The sequence below is a fragment of the Amblyomma americanum genome, chromosome 8, assembly GCF_052857255.1.
Source record: "Amblyomma americanum isolate KBUSLIRL-KWMA chromosome 8, ASM5285725v1, whole genome shotgun sequence".
In the NCBI taxonomy this organism is placed as follows: Eukaryota; Metazoa; Arthropoda; class Arachnida; order Ixodida; family Ixodidae; genus Amblyomma; species Amblyomma americanum.
The window spans coordinates 97,035,515-97,047,623 of record NC_135504.1 but is presented as its reverse complement, the minus strand read 5'-3'; the positions used below and the strand labels follow the sequence as shown (position 1 = coordinate 97,047,623).

General features: G+C 41.7%; 1 protein-coding gene across 1 annotated transcript in view; it reads right to left on the bottom strand.

Annotated features, from left to right (window-relative positions):
- Window positions 1–2,330: 2,330 nt before the first annotated feature.
- LOC144102633 (uncharacterized) overlaps window positions 2,331–12,109 on the bottom strand; it is a 70,458-nt gene continuing 60,679 nt past the window's right edge. Inside the window, exons 6-7 of the mRNA XM_077635853.1 lie at window positions 9,754–9,850; window positions 2,331–2,712 (exon numbers count right to left, since the gene is read on the bottom strand). Coding sequence (XP_077491979.1) covers window positions 2,674–2,712; window positions 9,754–9,850 — 136 coding nt within the window. The 3' untranslated portion in view covers window positions 2,331–2,673. The remainder of the gene's footprint in view (window positions 2,713–9,753; window positions 9,851–12,109) is intronic.

The following is a 12,109-nucleotide window of genomic DNA, read 5'->3' as shown; positions in this document are numbered from 1 at the left end:
AAAGTAAGGGCCTAGGGCATATTTAACGCTGCTCATTCGAAACTGGCCAAATATAGCGTGGCTATGGGTAATCAGCATATATCGTTGACGGAAACTATTGACATCTGCATGACAGAACCTTCGCTAGCCAAAAAAGCTGCGGCTTTCATCATCCAGTTTCCCATACTCTTTATTTAGCGTGGCTATGGGTAATCAGCATATATCGTTGACGGAAACCTATCGACATCTGCATGACAGAACCTTTGCTAGCTAAAAAAGCTGCGGCTTTCATCATCCAGTTTCCCATACTCTTTATTTAGAGAAGTTTCGAAAAGATTGCTGCAAAAAGAAGAGAAAAATTATTATCGTGAAAGCCGCGCGCAGAACTTAGGAAGAAAGAAATGTGAGAGCAATTCCATATATCCACATACTTTCCAACAGCGTTCAAAAGGTAGCTCCTAGATGTACTGTAAATGTCGTGTTTTGTGCACAACTTGAATCATTTGAAGCAAATTTTCTGGATGATGATCGAAAGGGCACATATACCGTACAAAGGAACATGGCAGCAGCTACAATGATAGCTCAACGGTTGTCTGAAATTCCCCTGTCATGAAGTTGCATAGGTAGGGTGCTTCGGCGATGCCTCCCAGTGATATATTTAAGGCTGTTTTTAGCGGTGCAAGCAAGACTTCTGTACAGTAATATCACTGATGGCTGAGGTCAGAATGTAGGCGAATCACGTAATTGGTATACTGGTTAACTAACCTAATACAAGTGCCTTTAGTACGCGAGCATTAAAACCCGAAATCTCTGATTTCGCAGATGTTTGTCTGGCCAGAGAATTTCTTTGTGGCCTTGGTGTTACTCGGTAAGAGCAACCTGGCTCTCACAAGCCCCACCGATGGCAGCAGCTGCCATCGCAGGGCAGTGGCGCATCGCTTAAGCGCTCCACCACTGCGCCAGGAGTGGCATGAGGACTCCCTGAAATCTATGAATGTAAAGAATGACCAATTCCGCATATATGGGCATTAAGCAATTAGCTCTAGCTATCAGAGTGAGTTCGATTTCGCCGTTCTCTGAAGCCTGCTTGACCCTAAAAACCAAGCCTAGAACCGAAGCCGATGTGAAAATCAAAGTGCTAGCGCACGTAATTGGCATGCGGCCCAACCACACGAAATCATCTACAATTTTTTGCAAATGTTAGAAGCCTGATTGTAATTTCAGCCCGGTAGCTGACCATTAGTAATAGCCATTCAGGTTCTTAGAAAATCGGAAACGCGATGCTTGCTGCTTGGCAGCAAAGATTACAGCCGTGTCAGGTGTAATTCGATAACCGCTAGGCTCTGCAGCACATGCAAGTACGCCTACTGCACCCAATCTACCTGAGCGTCGTCATACGGTGACAATGGAAAGCTAGTTTTTCTCAGGTGACTGCAGCGCAAAACAACTCAACAATAGACAAAGAAAGGAGGTGCAAAAACGCTGGTATTTTTTAGTGAGCGCTTGCTAGAGTCTAGGCTCTTCTTCGTGTCGTTTTCTTTTGAAAAATTGAGAATTCCTTTTGACGAAAGGAAATGACGCAGTAACTGTCACATCTCTTGGACAGCCGAACCGCTCCGTAAGGCAAGTGATAAAGAGGGAGTGAAAGAAAGCAAGGAAGAGATGATGTAGTGGAGGTCTCCGGTATATTTTCGGAAACCTGGGCATCTTTTAACGTGCACTGATATTCCACAGCACACGTGCGCCTTTTGCGTTTCGCCTACATCAAAACGCGGCCGCCGCGGTTGAACCCGGGTACTCCGGCTCAGTGGACGAGCGCCTTAACCACTGAGCCACCACAGCAGGTTTTTTTGCAGCGATAGCTACATTACTCTAGCATTTCGAGTCTTCAGCGTGGCGGCACCGTGGCCATCACTGTAAAAAATAATACACCTTCAAAGGAGTTTTCAGGTGTCTATAATTTGCACCCGGCCCAGGAGTCTTGGTGTTTTCATACACCTAGCACGCGGGGTGTTTCACGAAAGAACCAGCCCGGAAATGAAAAAAAAGTGACCAAACGGTGTTACAGCGACTCGCACGCTATTACCGCCAAGCCATTGGTGTTTTAATGCTTTTTACACCCTACACTCTTCAGGAGAGATGCATGCAATGTTGTTCCCACTTCTATTGCTTTCCTTAAGTGTTCTTTAGATTTACCATTATAATGCTTACATAATGTAATATACATGTATTACTGGAGCTCTTCATAACAGTAGGCAGGCTGTGCGCCAACAAAAAAAACATTTGACTCGCAAACACACTACTGTAGAAATGTGGAAAATTTTTATTGTCAGAACAATGACATCCATAAAGCACAAGCTTCAGCAATGAATTCCTTACTGCCATCCAAGGAACGACTGCACCATGCCTGCTTTATTGGTGTTATGGTGCTGCAAAAATAAGATTCAATTCCAGTTACATCTGCCTCTTAATTTTTTCAGAGGAAACAATCAAAAATTCATGCCTGTGCATCATTATAAACCAGCTTGAGGAAGGCTTGGACTGTGACACTAACTCCCAGGAATAGCATGACATAAACATAACGTATCTTATGCTGATCATCAATATCTTGACACTATGGCAGTTGTACAGTGAACCGCACTGGTGAGCCTGCCGAGTAGTTATCCTCCCTTGACGAACAGGTTCTCAGCCACCTCAGAATTTCTCTCGCAGAACCGCATGCATGGTGCGAGTCTGCATTTTACACAAAAACAGTACAACATTTCATATCAGTTTACATTGCTCAATGAACCTTATAAAATGCCAACGTACTTCTCATTAATGATGTGTGATATGCATGCTAACGCTAACAGAGAGAATAAAATCTGCCCATATGGCGAGCAAGCGCCAGTTGTTATTCCCTAAACCATTCCAAGGAGGCCATTGTGGTTCCAGAGAAAATAGCTCTAAACAGCATTATAAAAACAATGTTTGAGCTAGAAAGCTACCTATTAGGAAACGGAGTGAAGGTGGTCAGGCGATGCAATTAATTCTGCATGAATTGCTACAAGCTACAGCAAACTGACAATAAAAGGCCCAAAACACCACGACAACATATGAAAATATAGCGCACTTCATAATGCTTTGCAATCACACCAACGATAGGTCAGGTGTGACATTCACTGTGACAGAAGAAAATATAACTGTGTCAAAGTCAGCGATGCAACCCCTTCCAGGACAGTGGTCTGCTTCAACGCAACAAAAAGCATGCATTCATTATTATACCAAGTATGTGACAGCTTGAAAGGCAGGCAAGATTGCCAAGTTAACATATCTTCTGTCGGCAGCCAGTAAACTCAAAAGCCATTAAGAAAAATTTGCACGAGGCCACTAAACTACTTCACAGAAAGCTGCCGAGCCAGTTGGTGTATGATTCTTGGCAAAACTGCGCAGGGTAACAAGACACAGAGATGTCACAGATACAGCGCTGACTAACATGTGCAGGGTATATTGCTGTGCTAGTTGGTAGTTGTCGAACATCATGGAACCGCAGCGGGGGCAGACAAGGACAGAGACCACACACACAATCACGCTGAACTGTAAACATTATTTTGAACATGTCTGATCCGCACCTTATATTTAACAGGAGGGCATTAACGCGCAAGCACATCTACTACATACATATGAGGGGACTATCTTTTGATAATGCGTTCAAGGAGTGCTCAATCCTGACTAGACTAAAAACAAAAACGAAAATCGCAAATTGGCAAAGGGTGCGTCAAGAAATGCCAAAGCCAACACAGCAAACACGGTAACAAGGGAGAAGCAAGACATAAACATAGGTGAGGAGGCATAAAAACAAATGAAAAAATGGCATAGATGGGCCAACAATTAACACGGCGAAAATTCATGAGGCTAACAAAACATAGGTAAAAAACTAAAAAGGAAATGATAACAGCAAAGAAATTCAATGAGGCACTAAAAGCTGGTAAAAATAATGACGTAAGTGAGGCAACAATTACAGGCCAAAAACAATATATGATGAGCGCTTAGATGGGTGAGGAAAGGGTTTAAGGTGAATTCGAATGCGGTACAATCATATTGACCCAGACAGGTATGTCATCTTTTTTTCTAGGAGGGCTACTGAAGGCACGCTAACATAGCCTGCTTTCAGGTTGTCAATGATGGCTACTTCAATTATTTTCCGAGTCAACTGGTTTTTGTTTTTCACCAAGACTTTAGTGTTAGAAAAGATAGGAGGAGGCTTTTTGCAGGGTGAGCAGTCTTGCCAATGGATGGCCAAGTTACTTGATTTTTTTTCTCTCTCACGTTGAGGCTGTGCTCCGCAGTCTTTTGTTTAAGCAACGACCTGTCTGTGCAACGTATTCTTTGCTGCAGGACAGAGGAATAGAATAGACGACTCCCTTGGTGCATGATACACAAAGTTCCTTATGCCTAATTGGGCATTCTTCCCTTTGTTCGACTCGCTTGTTTACGCATCTACACAGTCTGGAAAGGCGATGAGGAGCAGAAAAAATAATCTGCACTCCTGCTTTTTTCCCAATTCTTTTTAAATTGTGAGAAACCTGTAAATGCACGGAATGACTGTCATTTTTTCCAATCTGTTTCGTTGGGCTTGTTGCTTAGCATGACACTGAGCATTTTTTCGGCTATTGAGGACAGAAGCCGGGTACCCGGAACGCAGCATTCTCTGGGCTCGAACCTGAAAATTTGTCTCAAGAGAGTGCTGACAAGACTTGGTTAACATGTTTTTTAAGGCAGTTAAACAATGTTTCTCTTTGTTAGTTTTGAATGCGCGCATTTGTTGGGTAAGACAGACTTGTTGGCCCTTGACTCAAAATACCAGCAAATGTGTTCTGGTGAAAACTGCAACCTAAGCTCGAGAAAGCGAATGGAGCCATTCTTCGGGATCTCATGGGTTAAAATCAGGAGTGATAAGCATTGATTGAAAATGGCCAACACAATCTCCTGCTGTGATTTATCCTCGTGGCTGTCTAAAAAAACAAGATAATCATCCACGTACCTAAAGATTTTGAGAACTGAAAAATTTTTCACCTTTGTGCTGAGTGCTCTGTCCTGCTTGGCTAGGTACAAGTCGCTCAAGATGGGAGCGATACATGAACCTATACAGATGCCCTGTTTTTGAATGAAAATGGAGACGTTCCACTCAGTTAAGTAGATAAAAGTTCCAAAAAACCACTAACTAAAAAGTAATAGTGACTCTTTACTTAAAAATTCAGAAGACGCCATTCTCTTCCTGCAAACAAATCAGGGTAGAGCCTTTCTGGGTTTTTCTGTTGATGTTAAAGACTTGTACTACTCAATCCCTCGTAATTAGTTGCTCCGATGTGTTAGTGAGTGCATTGATCAGCACGGAAGCGTGGCCTTCCAAAATGCCAGTGGCATCTCAGTTAGCGGCTTTTTGGAACTTTTGTCTACTTATCTAAAATCCACCCACACCGAGTGGAACGTCTCTATTTTCATCCAAAAACAGGACGTCTGTATCAGTTCATGTATCGCCCCCACAAAGCTGAAAATTTTACCGGTTCTCAAAATCTTTAGGTATATGGATGATTACTTTGTTTTTCTAGACAGCCACGAGGATGAATTCCTGCAGCAAATTGACAGTGTGTTGGCCATTTTCAATCAATGCTTATCACCCCTGATTTCAACCCATGAGACCCCGAAGAATGGCTCCATTCGCTTCCTCAAGCTTAGGTTGCAGTTTTCACCAGAACACGTTTGCTGGTCTTTTGAGTCAAGGGCCAACAAGAATGCCTTACCCTATGACTGCGCATTCAAAACTAATAAAGAGACACATTGTTCAAGATGCCTTTAAAAACACATTAACCAAGTCTTGTCAGCACTCTCTAGAGACAAGTTTTCAGGTTCAAGCCCAGAGAATCATGCATTCCGGGTACCCGGCAATGCTTAGCCGAAAAAAATGCTCAGTGCCATGCAAAGCAACAAGCCCACTACGTCCAATGAAACAGATCGAAAAAAAAATAAAGACAGTCATTCCGCACATTCACCAGGTTTTTCAAAATTTAAAAAGGATTGGGAAAAAAGCAGGACTGCAGATTATTTTTTCTGCTCCTCAACGCCTTTCGGGACTGTGAAGATGTGTAAACAACCCAGTCGAACAAAGGAAAGAATGCACAATTACGCATAAGAAAATGTATGTATCATGTGCCACGGGAGTCGTCTATCCTATTCCTCTGCCTTCAGGAAAGAATACGATGGACAGACAGGTCGTTGCTTAAACAAAAGACTGCAGGAGCACGACCTGAACGTGAGAGATACAAAAATCAAGTGACTTGGCCATGCACTGTCGAGACTGCTCACCCTGCAAAAGCCGCCCTCCTATCTTTTCTAACACTGGAGTCTTGCCTAAAAACAAAAACCAGTTGACTCGGGAAATAATTGAAGCAGCCATCATTGACAACCTGAAAGCAGGCTTCGTTAGCGTGTATTCAGTAGCTTTCCTAGAAATAGAGATGACATACCTGTCTGGGTATGATTGTACCGCATTCGAATCCAGCTTAAACCCTTTCCTCACCCATCTACGCGCTCATCATATATCTTTTTTAGCCTGTTAATTGTTGCCTAACGTCATTTTTTTAGCTGCTTTTAGTACCTAATTGATTTTCTTGGCTGTTATCATATCCTCATTTTAGTTTTTTACCTTTGATTTGTTAGCCTCATTTAATTTCTGGCTGTGTTCATTTTTTGGCCTGCATTCTTTTGATATTTTTACTTTTTCACGAATTTTTGTCGTTTTTCACGAATTTTTTCGCTTGTTTTTATGCCTCCTCACCTATGTTTATGCCTGGTTTCTCCCTTCTTACCATGTTTCCTGCGTTGGGGTTTGGCATTTCTTGACCCAGCCTTGACCAGTATGCAATTTTCGTTTTTAGTCTTGTCGGGATCGAGCACTCCCTGAACACATTATCAAAAGATTGTCTCCTCATGCCTGTGTAGTGGATGCGCTTGCATGTTAATGCCCTCATGTTAAATATAAGGCACACATCAAACATATTCAAAATAAATTTGATAGTTCTGCTCAGTTGTGTGTGTCTGTTCTCTCTGTGTCCTTGTCTGCCAGCGCTGCAATTCCATGATCCTGACTAACAACTGAGGAATTTATTGCTTTGCTCGCAATAAATACAGGAAGCGCCAGCCAAAATATGGAGAACGAAGGTCATGGGATCATCATTCTGTGACATCTCTCGTGATTATTTACCCAGATATATTCGTGGATTATATCCGTGACTGCATTATATATGCAGTCAATTTATTTTTTCATTAACATTAGGGATGGTGTGCTTATGCATGCTGAGGAACTCGCATATATGTTGGACACCTCATATATATCACGCATGAGCTTTCGATTTTATTTCCTAAAAATTTTACATCGAAAGCGCAGAATGCATTCACCGAACAACACGTGTCTTGCTTGCTTGCTGCCATATCCTGCCTATGTTGCCAAAATGCTCCATTAGACGAAGGTTGATACACCGGCCTTTTTTCCCAACATATGATGCTCTGCATGACAAAGAGATTTTCCAAGTCATTGTCGCATGCTGTGAATTTGTCTATTTCGTCTTACACTGGCGGTCTTTAAAGCACCTCTGCTGGGTGCGTTGCATACTAAGTTCACAGCAGCTCGCCTGACCACTTTCTTCAGCGCATGGTTGATACTGCGCACATAAGGCATGACAGCTAACTTCCATTCTTCTTTCTGAAGCCTCGTTGGGGTATATCGGCAAATTTCTTTCATTACCTTGAACCCAAGGCTGGAGATGGTCATTTGGAAAACTAGGTACACGTAACCATGTTAGTTGGGCCTCGACACTTTCTTCCTGACGGTAAATACACAATCTGCTTTTGGCATTTTTTTCAGTGCATTTGTAGGCAGAGCATTTTTTTCGACTGCAAAAGATAACACAAGCACATATGAGCCTCTCTGATGTACGGTCATAGATAAACTAAAACTGTACCTCCACTGGCATTTCTTTGGTCAGCTTAAAGTTGGCAAGAATTTCGGAAGTCTTAAAGATGTCAACAATGTCCTTGTGTCGCCCTTGGTTAGCTGGAGGATTACTAGAAAGTTGTACACAAATCGGAAGGTCATTATCATATTCGTGCTGCGAAAAGGTTCTATTAGTTGACGATCTTGATAGACAGGTCAGCAGGTCACTGAGAATTGGTACAACGCAGGAACTGGTGCGTACTCCTTGCCACTGAATGAACAGATCATCATTAAACTTTACATAGGTAGAACACAAATAGATGGTTAACAACTCCAGGAATCCATCCGCATTGGTTATGAAATCGTACTGCTCACATGGAATCAATGCCTTCTCTTGCCATCTCAAACAAGGCTGTATGTGGCAGTGTGTAATGTACCTAAGTCCTTGATTACAATGGAGTAGTCAGTTCTTCTGGACAGCTGTTCGAGAGGAATGCAGACATTTCTGGCTTCTTTGCTAGGAAAAGGTCTTCCACGGTGAGCAATTCCTGCAGATACCACCCTGAGGGTTCCTGCCACGATCCTTGTTCGGAGACAATTGCACCAAAAGGCCAGTTATACTTTTGTGTTTCTATCGTAAAGAATGCATAGGCCCTCACCCTTCTTCACAGCAAGCCCTAGTTTAGTCAAGCTGTTGGCTTCACACAAGTTTTTGGATCTCGTTCTTCAATGTTTGGCACCTGACCTTCTTTTGCAGCTTGTAGAATTTCTTTGCAATGGCTTCATTTGTTATCGCAGAAAGTAGCTGAAATTAGTATGCAACATGCCCAGCAAAGGTGCTTCAAAGACAGCTGCGTGCAAGACAAAGCACAGAGACAAATTCACAATATGCGACAGTCGCTTAGTGTACAAGATCCCTCTGCCATGAGGAGCGTCATATGTTGGGAAATAAGGTCGGTGTGTCAACATAAATCTAATGGAACATGTCCACAACACAGACAGGACATGGCAGCAGGACACTTGTCGGACTATGGGTGCATTCCACAATTTCTAGTACGTAAAATTGTGAGGAAATATAATCGATAGCACATGCGCGAGATATACCAGACGTACATCATACATACATAAGAACTGTTCAACCTGCGTAAGCACATCGTCCGTGATACTAACGTAAAAAGAAATTGACTGTCTGGATAAATAATCACAACAAATGTGACAAAATGACGATTCCATGACTTTCCTCCTCTGCATTCTGGATGATGCTTGTAGCATTTATTTTGAGCAAAACAATAAATTCGTCAGTTGTTAGTCAGCGTTGTACCTGTCTTGCCTGTGTCCTGTTACCCAGCGTGATGTTTTGCCAAGACTAAAATACTATCACGCATTCTTAAGAGATGAAGCCTAGATATGGAAAACGACCACAAGGGGTTCCAAGCAGATTTTTGCTTTCTGCACCCACTCTTGAAGAAATACATACACATAAATGTGTGCATTTGGAGATCACACAATACTAGCAGTGGCATCACAATGATCATAACAAGTCAGGCAAATTTTTTACTTCACGAGTTCTGGTTCCCTTTCTTTAAGGCATACATGCACCATGTAGTGAACGAAAGTACAAACTAGATAAACAGAATAAATCATTTCGCAAATGTCGCTACTGTAAAATAGTGTTAACAAATGGCCCCATTCACCCTTAGGACAGACCTGCATTTCATCTGCTCTTACATATGAAACATGAAAATACCAAGCAGCAAGATGAATTAATAAAATTTTCTCGAAAATTTAGCAAAGGTACATACAGTCCACTGGTCCAGTACACTCCACTGGTCCAGTACACTCCACTGGTCCAGTTGAGTATACTGCTCAGGAGCAGCAGTATTGATACGGGGCGAATGCCTGCACGAAAAATTAGTTACAAAGCAACACAAACTTGTACACAAGAGGCAAAGTAAACAGCATGATATGGAACCATTACAATTATGCAAGCAGAAAAAATTGTATTCTACCTACACTCCAATATTAATCGAGCTACAAAAACATCATAAAGGCTCCTTCAGCCAGCACACAGTTGGTATTTAAATGTCATTGGGTCATTCGACGCCAACTGATCGAGAGTTAGTACTCAACCATCTTCAATTTCTCTAAAAAAAATAATGCCTTATTGCATTACATTGATAAACATTAGTCCAGCTTCTTTTTGGCAGAATAATGTTTTTTGTGTCGTGGCCGCCACGTCACGTTTCGAAATGGTAGCCAAACCTAGCCTTGCAAAAACTTCGTGAAAAAATTCTTACACATGACTATGAAACTTTTCTTATATAAATAAAAAGTATTGCACTTCCATATGCAGTAAATTGAACTTATTCTGGTTTAAACAAAACATGGAAGGTACAAAATATGAAAATTTGAAATCGTATATCAAACATCATGTTCTCACAGCAATTATTTCAACTATTTTTCTAAGCTGTACAGAAGGCAAAAACGCGATAAAAAGTTTCAGAGATCAAAAAGCATAAGGCATGTCAGGAAAAGAATTCTAAAGTTCAAAAATTTGCTTTTTGATACATTCAGCAGTCTATTCCATAATGACGTGATCTTAATTAAACTACCAAAAAATTGGAAGGCGTACAATGCCGTTTAATTTAATTTATTTCTAGAAGTTTAATCGGTGCATTTTTGTTTCAAGTGAGAAAAAAATTTGGAAGTTGAGTCCCTGCGTTCAACATCTGACATTTCCCTGTGCTTTCCCCTCACTACAACACATTATGCCACCGGCTGTAAATATACACAAAACCAGCACTCCACTGCTTGAATACAATGGTTTGCGGGACTTCAATGCTGCCAGGTTCGGCAATACAGAAACATGCTGAAGGGTACATTTACTAAAAGTAAAAATGAAGTGGCCGGATGGCAGAACTGCTATTGTTCCTCAACACAAACAGTGCTGAGCAGGGAAGCACAATTTGCGGTCTGACCAATCACAGGTAAAAACAAAATTGCCGATTGGGCGAGATGGTGGGACCTGATTCGAAATGACCAGTGCGGGAACAGACGGGGACATCAGTGTTTTTTCTTCTCGTGTCCCCGTCTGTTTCTGTGCTGGTCATTTCGAATCAGTTAAAAAGCTCTACTACCATGAAAATGACTTCAATTTTTCAGTGGAATGGACTTTTTCACCACGTCACATGCGAAGAATGCTTGTGACTGCACTGGAGGAACTGTGAGGCTCTTTGCAGCAACAGAAAGTGTTCACAGGCCATACAAAGGTCAAATACTGCTCTATGAGTTGTTTACATGGGTGAACAAACCTATCAATTGTGTTGTAGCCCTCTGGGTGCTCCAAGAAATGATTGAAGAAAACGGAGGTGAACTCACTACGCAGTTTACAAGAGCACTACCATTAAGAGGAAGATGCAAGTTTCATCATATCAAGCCTTTATCTCTCTCTCAATGGCGCATGCTGGACTTACATCATGCTAGAGTTGAAAGTGACAAAATGTCAATGAACATGGCAGTGGACCTTTCAAAACCCAAATATGAGGAGCATCCACCTGGAGCACCGTGCAGCGAGCAATGCTGGGATTGCACGCAGGGACACAAACTTCAAATTTATTTCTCGCTTAAAACAAAAATTGTTCCAATTAAACTTTTAGAAATAATCACCTCGCAACAGATGGCTGAATATGCCTCAAGAATTTTTTTGCTGACATGCCTTACATTTTTTTCATCTCTGAAACATTTTTATCAGCTTCTTTGCCTTTTGTTGTTGCTGTGTTTTATGGCACATAGGCATCTGAGGAACTGAGGCCATCATGCGCCGAGCACAAGGTATTGTAAAAGTTTCTTCTTGAATATGATAGAAATGTAAAAAAATCATCCACATATTTGGCACTTATTCATTTAATGCAGGGTTTCAGAAAACTATGTTCAACGACACACAAACTTGTTTGCAATAATCCTGTGCTGACTACGAACTAGCAAGGATTTACAAATAAATGAGGGCATGGTTAGGCTATGTACCCTGTTTTCTGAAGCCGCTTGAGGAAGAAAAGACAGGAAAGTGGGCCAAAAGAGAACCTAACATACGACATAAAAAAAGCTTGCTGAAAAACTTAAATGCACCTTTGCTTCCATACTGCTCATGAATATTTCCCA